Source organism: Fukomys damarensis, unplaced genomic scaffold, assembly GCF_012274545.1.
Source record: "Fukomys damarensis isolate Sample0158 unplaced genomic scaffold, DMR_v1.0_HiC HiC_scaffold_28, whole genome shotgun sequence".
Taxonomy (NCBI): domain Eukaryota; kingdom Metazoa; phylum Chordata; class Mammalia; order Rodentia; family Bathyergidae; genus Fukomys; species Fukomys damarensis.
In genome coordinates, this window is record NW_022900940.1 from 39,077,226 (window position 1) to 39,083,876 (window position 6,651).

The following is a 6,651-nucleotide window of genomic DNA, read 5'->3' on the forward strand; positions in this document are numbered from 1 at the left end:
CCAGCCGCCGCTGCGCGCTCCACTCGCCTCCGCGCTCCTCCTGCCCCTGGAATGAATTCAGGCTCCACTTGTTGCTCGGCCCAGGTCGGGGAGAGGACGAGGGTGGCGGCGGGTTCCCGGAGTGAATTCCCGGGGAGGGACCGAGTGCAGCGAGGGGGGACGGGACTCCAGCGAGAGGAAGGAAGCAGCGCCTGGCACCAGGGCTTTGACTCCACGGCACTGAGACATGTTTGTAATCGCTGGCGCGCCCCGCGCGCAGGATCCCAGCGAAATCAGATTTCCTGGTGAGGTTGCGTGGGTGGATTAATTTGGAAAAAGAAACTGCCTATATCTTGCCATCAAAAAACTCACGGAGAAGTGCAGTCAATCAGCAGTAAACTTAAGAGACCCCGGATGCTTCCGTTGTTTAAACTTGTATGCTTGAAAATTATCTGAGAGGCAATAAACATCTGCTCCTTTCTTCCCTCTCCAGAAGCCCATTGGAATATTAAGCCCGGGAGTGGCTTTGGGGACGGCTGGAAGTGCAATGTCTTCCAAATTCTTCATAATGGCTTTGGCCATATTTTTCTCCTTCGCCCAGGTTGTCATAGAAGCCAACTCTTGGTGGTAAGTTTATTCTACGTGCATATTCTTTTCTTTTCTTTCTTTTTGAGTCGTTTGTATGGTGCTGCAATATTTAAAGATGGGAAGTGAGTTTGGGGACATTTATCTAATATATGTATAGTATATTTTATTAATGCATATCTTAAACCAGGGCTTTGCTTTCCTTTGCTTTGATTTTCTCTTTCTTTTTCTTTCTTTTTTTCCCTCCCTCATTACCAGGGATTGAACTCAGGACCTTATGCTTGTGAGGCAGGCATGGTGCCACAGAGCTAAATCCCCAGCCTTTTTCTTTTAACTTTCTAGTACTATAAATCTTATCTTCACTTCCATAGGCAATCGGAACCTATATGTCTGGGCCTTTTTCTATGAGGCCCTTGTTCAGGCATGTGCTTATAGCACATCATGTAATACAATGGGACAGAAATTATCTTCTCTCATAATTGTAAGCCTATCTGTAAAATGTACTTTTTGCCACCTCTGGATAGTAAAAGTGAGTTCCACCTTTTATTTTCTCACACTGGATGTTATTAACCTATAGTCTGAAATGGCAGAGCCATAGGAGCTCAACTCCAAGGGCAGAATGTTTGGGTTTGAAATTTGATCAAAAGGAGGTGAACTTGAAGTAGTCCAGTGTCCCCCCAAATGGGTCTTCTTTCTGGAGGGGCCTTGTAGATAGACTGCAAAATAACCACAGATTATTTCTGACGGTGTTCTGGATATTTCCCCCTGTAAATGGACAGCATTTTTGTGACTGTCAAACGTGACTTCTGTTCACTGGATACCCTGCCTTGGGTCCTTTGCCATCACATAAGGAATGCTTTTAGAGTGTTTGGAAGAAACGCAGTGAATTTTCTTCACTCTCTCTACTTGACACTGTTCTTGCGTCAGTGGGAAGGAACCAGAACCGCTGTCTCCCGCCCATGTCTAGTTGCATCTGCTTTCAGCATTCGTGTTTTCAAGGCAGATCTGTCCAGTTGTGGGGCAAAGTGAATCACTTTCTCTAAAGTCAGCAGCTGATCCTCCAAACCACCATTTCGCCCTTTTCTGAGTGGATGTTGGGATTGCTGGTTTGGGTAGATGGCAGCAGGGGCAGGGAAGGGAGTGAAAACACTGAGGAACCAGATGGTGGATAAGGACTACACAATACCTCCGTGTTCTGAGTGGAGTTTAAACAGAGGAGTTTTATAAGCCCTTCTCATACTTTGTCATGAGGATAAGCAGGAGAGAGAAAGCATCTGTGTGCTTAAAACTCTGTATTGCTGACATGCTTTCAGGGGGCCCTACCTCAAGAGTTCATGTAAATCTTGAATGCACATCTCCCCCCTCCCCCTTTGCAGGTCGCTAGGTATGAATAACCCTGTTCAGATGTCAGAAGTATATATCATAGGCGCGCAGCCTCTGTGCAGCCAACTGGCAGGACTTTCTCAAGGACAGAAGAAACTGTGCCACTTGTATCAGGACCACATGCAGTACATCGGAGAAGGCGCGAAGACAGGCATCAAAGAATGCCAGTATCAGTTCCGACACCGGAGGTGGAACTGCAGCACTGTGGACAACACCTCTGTCTTTGGCAGGGTTATGCAGATAGGTAGGAAGCTGCTTCACATCTATGGGATTTTTTTTTTTTCCCCCTTGAAAAAGGTCTTTAGTGTTTGCTTGCCTGCTTGATGGATAAGGCACCTTCCAGCCCCTGTGATGGAGTGGGAGTCTTTGTCATTACAGAGAACAGTCTTAATTCTGGTCCCCCATGTGGTTGTGAGTTTTGGAGCTTTTTTAACCAAATCAGGAGGAGCATCACAGGCACCTTAATTTTTCTGAACACTTACTTTTTCTGAAATGTATTTTGTTTAGAGTAGTAGCAGAATACTTATTTTGGTTTTTCAGAAGTAGATGTGGAGAGCTCAGTCTTTTAGATCCTTCTAGACTTAAACTTGTCGACTGTTACAAATTTCTTAAGTTACAATTCAGATAACCCAAGCATCCAGCCAGAAGATGTCATCTTTCAGAACGCTGGTTATGTTGGCAGTGAACAAGATTTTAATTTTCTTAATATAGTTACTTCCTGGGGCTAAAATGATAGATACGTGAAAAGCTTTATTTTTAGTCCCAGAAAAATTTTAATTAGAAGTGATCTAATTTATGTGTGTGATTTTGACAATTGACGGAAAAACATATGCTTGAGCTCTCAACCTAGAAACTTTAAAAAAGTTTTAAATGTATGGCTCACAGTCTGAGTTTTAATTTTAAATATGTTGTTGAACTTGTTATTGTGTTCAGGGAGGAGGTGGTGTTTAAACTACTGGGCTACAGGCAAAAATTTTGAAAAGCTCAATTCCCCTTTGGTTTGGTTTCATAGTCTAGGGTTCTGGTTGACTGATGTGGTCCTATATGTGTTTTCTAGTGTGAAAATTGGAGGTCTTTTTACTTTTATGCAAACAAGTCCTTATAATTAATATGACTGTAGTCATATTACAATAAGAAATAATCTATCAAAGCAATTAGCTGTTTATACTGATGGAAGATAAAAAATTGGCCCAGTCTCCATCACAGATGGATAAAGTGCTTTTTCTAAAAACACTGAAAAGTGCATTCATTGAGAACAAAAAAGACGTTTGAGCCAAGGGACTTCATAAACTAAACTAATTCAGGATTTGAAGCTGTTCCCTGTAAATGAATGGGAAAATGGTCTGTGGCCCCAGCCTGCAGGTTTCCTAGGGCTTTGTCCTTTCTGTTAATGATTAAAATGTGCTAATGTATATACTGGGATCTGAGTGGAGGGGCTAAGCTTCAGAGGCAAGGGACGATTGGGTCCCAGCTTGTGGACTGTCTTCTGTAGTTCACTGGGGACGTGGTGGATCCTTGATTCTCCCACGTTCTGATATTGTTGCAAGAACTAGACTTTTAAAAACTCGATTAGCATGGTTAGTCAGATTACCCCCCTTCTTACATATTCTTCCTCAACCGTGTGTCTCTCAAACTATGGGACCCCTTCTTTACGTGGACCCACGTTAGCAAAAATTGTATACCTCTGATGCTAACCAGAAGGAAAGGCACAGTTGGAGCGGTTTTTCTGTGTAGTCCCTGGAACACAGCTTTCACATCTTCTTCTCATCTTCATACATGGCCTGCTTAGGGTCAGAATGTTCAGAATAAGCTATCATTTGGTAAATGAATTTGAGTTCTGCTGGAGATTTATTTTAAATGCGGTCCAAGATTCAAAGAGCCTGTTTTCCCAGGCGAAGGCCTGTATTTAATTGTCCCTTGAAAGTAGACTGTCAGTCCTGGGTTAGGTGGCACTTCCGGTTGGAGCGGTGGATGATGGGATGTGGGTCGGAGCCTCTGAGGGACCTTCTGGGTATTTTGAGAGACCCAGCTATTGTCCTGAGAGCGGGAGACCTGAGGCAAAGGCCTGCAAGGGCCTGGTGTCTCCAAGCAGAAACTGCTGCTGGGTGGCTCATGAAGGAAGTCTGAGGAGGTCTTACATGTTGGAAAGAAGAGATTGAGAGCAGGAAACAGATTTTTAGAGAAGAGGAACAAAGAGGCAACTCCAATAGTGGGGAAGTGACTTTGCTTTCATTTCTCCATGTCAGGGAATGTTTGACCAGAATGAGCTAAAGAACGGTTTTAAATGCTTTAGATACCCAGAGGTGTGTGTGTGTGTGTGTGTGTGTGTGTGTGTGTGTGTGTGTGTGTGTGTGTGTGCACGCGCGCGCGCGTGCGCCCACCCCAAAGCACGCAGCACCCTCTGAAACACTAAGAGTAATTCTTATCTGTCAGAATCTGACCCTGTGAGGGGCCAAGGTCTGAGAAACTCAGCTGGCACCTCCGGCCCCCTCCTTCGAAGCATTTTTTCAAGGTGCCAGTTGCCTGAGGGGCACCATGCACAATTGTCTCATGAGGGGCCTGCTCTTTATTTTGGAAGCTTCCTCATTTTTCATCATGCTACCCCTTTCCTTCTAGCTTTTGTCCCTGGCTTGTCTTTGTTTCCACACTGTGAAAAGATGTCAGGAAGGCACCATTTTTAAGGGGCGTGAGGATCCAAGAAAATGCAGATTTACACAGAGGAAACCTAACTGAATCCCAGCTGAGATGACTGTATCCACAGGCTGGTAGCCAGAGAACCCTTTCAAACTGACAGGGGCGGGGGCTGTAGTTATCAGTTAGCTTAGAAATTACTACCAGGTTTGTATTCTGTGGCAAAGAGGGAAATGCTCAATATAGACTTCTCAAAGAAGCAGCATTATCTGTGTTTTGTCTGGAAGCCCTTTTATGCTCTGTGTACTCAAAGGACAGTGTGCTATTTCCCTCTGTCCTCAGAGGGTCATTTTATGTCCTCTTCCTCTAGCCACAACCTCTGTATTCTCCAAGTCTTCTGTCCCAGGCCACTGCTTTTTCTGTGTGTCAGGGTTAATATTCAGATAACTCCCTGGAATCTGTCTGCCCTCCTCATTTGTTTCCATTCTCCTGACAGTCTCTGTCTCTCTGATTTGAGCTAGATAGATGTGGCTTTCTGGATCCAGAAAGGAGACTTTCTGGATCTTCCTGCCAACCACCAGTGTGCTCCTTGAGTTATTCATTTCTAAATTGAGGGGTGGGGAGGGTCTGTGGTGAGTCAGAACCTTCACCACTGTGGGAAGGGGGGCATTGCAGAGGGCTGGCTGAAAAGTGTGAGCCAGAGGAGCCCAAGGGAAGGGCGGTGGCAGGGTCCTTGGGGCAGCATGGCCGCTCCCTACAGAAGGAGCCTTGTGCTTGGGGCCAGCCCTGCTGTCACCTGTCCTTGTACCTCCCCCTCCCACCCCACCTGCCCCAAGATTGTTAGCAAACTCTCAAAGTAAGCTGAGGAGAAACTGATTTCAGGGCAGGAATTTCAGCATCAGAAGGGGCCTCCCCCCCCAACCCCTAGACATTTAATTCAAGACCCTCATTTTACAGTTGAGGAAAATGAAGGCCCCCCCTTATCCCAACCCTAGGTTCCACTTCAGTTGGCTGACTGTTAACCCCTTCTCTCTCCCAGTACAACATTTTTATCAGATGGCTTCTTATTAGTGCAGCGGAGTCCCCATATGCAAGTAGAATTTAAGGTAGTCTCTGGCGATCACCTCTAGTTTCCTCCTTGCGAATAGGGCTCCTACAACTGTGTTACAGGGAGAAGTCTGCCAATATTTGGGAAGAAGAAAAAACTTTCCCCCTTTCCCTAGCCCCGCCCCCCGCTTCATGCTGTCTTTTTAATACTTTGGGGCAATGTCTATGGGTCAGGTGCTGGTGGGTGGGGTGGGGGGAGCAGGGGTGGTGGCAAAAGTGGCATTAGAGAACAGCGAGCTGATTGCAGACCCAACACTTGTATTCTTGAATGTGAACCATGGGTCCAGTCTGCTTGGGGTTTAAGAAAAAGTGAAATTCATCGATGCCTCTCTGAACAGGTTAGAACTGTCGGGAGGGAAAGTAGAGGGCCCTGTGCCGCATGATGGAAGAGGAAGGAGAGGTTACAACAGCCAGAGGAGGCGGGGGTGCCAGGCCAGAACTAGCGTGGCCAGCACCAGTGTGGCCAGGGGCAGTGTCTGGCTTAGATTGCAGCCCCAGACTTTCAGAGGCTTCGAGCCTAGCAAATCCAATGCTCCTGCTCAGAATGAAAGCAATATCCAATCTAAGGATAAGGGAAGGACATGTACCCTGATTCTGAGTTTTCCTTCAATGATTTCTTTCATGTGCATTTTTGGGCTCTGAATATCTTCTAAAGAGCTGTGCAGAAAATCAGTCCAGTGCTGCTAGAGACCTGCCTGCCTTAGGCTCTGAAATGTCAGAGGGGAGACACTAAGTATCTGCTTCTCCCGTGTGACTTGTTGCTTCTGTGCGTTTCTGGCAAGGTGGGCCCAGGGCCGGGCAGGTGAGAGATTCCGGTCCTGAGGGCCCAGCCTGAGGTTTCTCTCTGCCTGCCCTCCTCCAGGGGCTGCAGTGTGCCCGGCTCTCCCTGTCCCCCCTGCCCTGGGAGGGCCCAGGGACACCCCAGGAAGGTGCGCGCGCTCGGGCCCTGCCTCCTCCCTGGGGCGG

At 46.7% G+C, this 6,651-nt stretch overlaps 1 protein-coding gene across 1 annotated transcript in view; it reads left to right on the forward strand.

The window, feature by feature from the left end:
- The first annotated feature begins 6 nt into the window (after positions 1–6).
- The window catches only part of Wnt5a (Wnt family member 5A), an 11,203-nt gene continuing 4,558 nt past the window's right edge, over positions 7–6,651 (forward strand). Inside the window, exons 1-4 of the mRNA XM_033757016.1 lie at positions 7–84; positions 473–606; positions 1,941–2,265; positions 6,548–6,614. Of these exons, the coding sequence (XP_033612907.1) occupies positions 52–84; positions 473–606; positions 1,941–2,265; positions 6,548–6,614 (559 nt within the window). The 5' untranslated portion in view covers positions 7–51. The remainder of the gene's footprint in view (positions 85–472; positions 607–1,940; positions 2,266–6,547; positions 6,615–6,651) is intronic.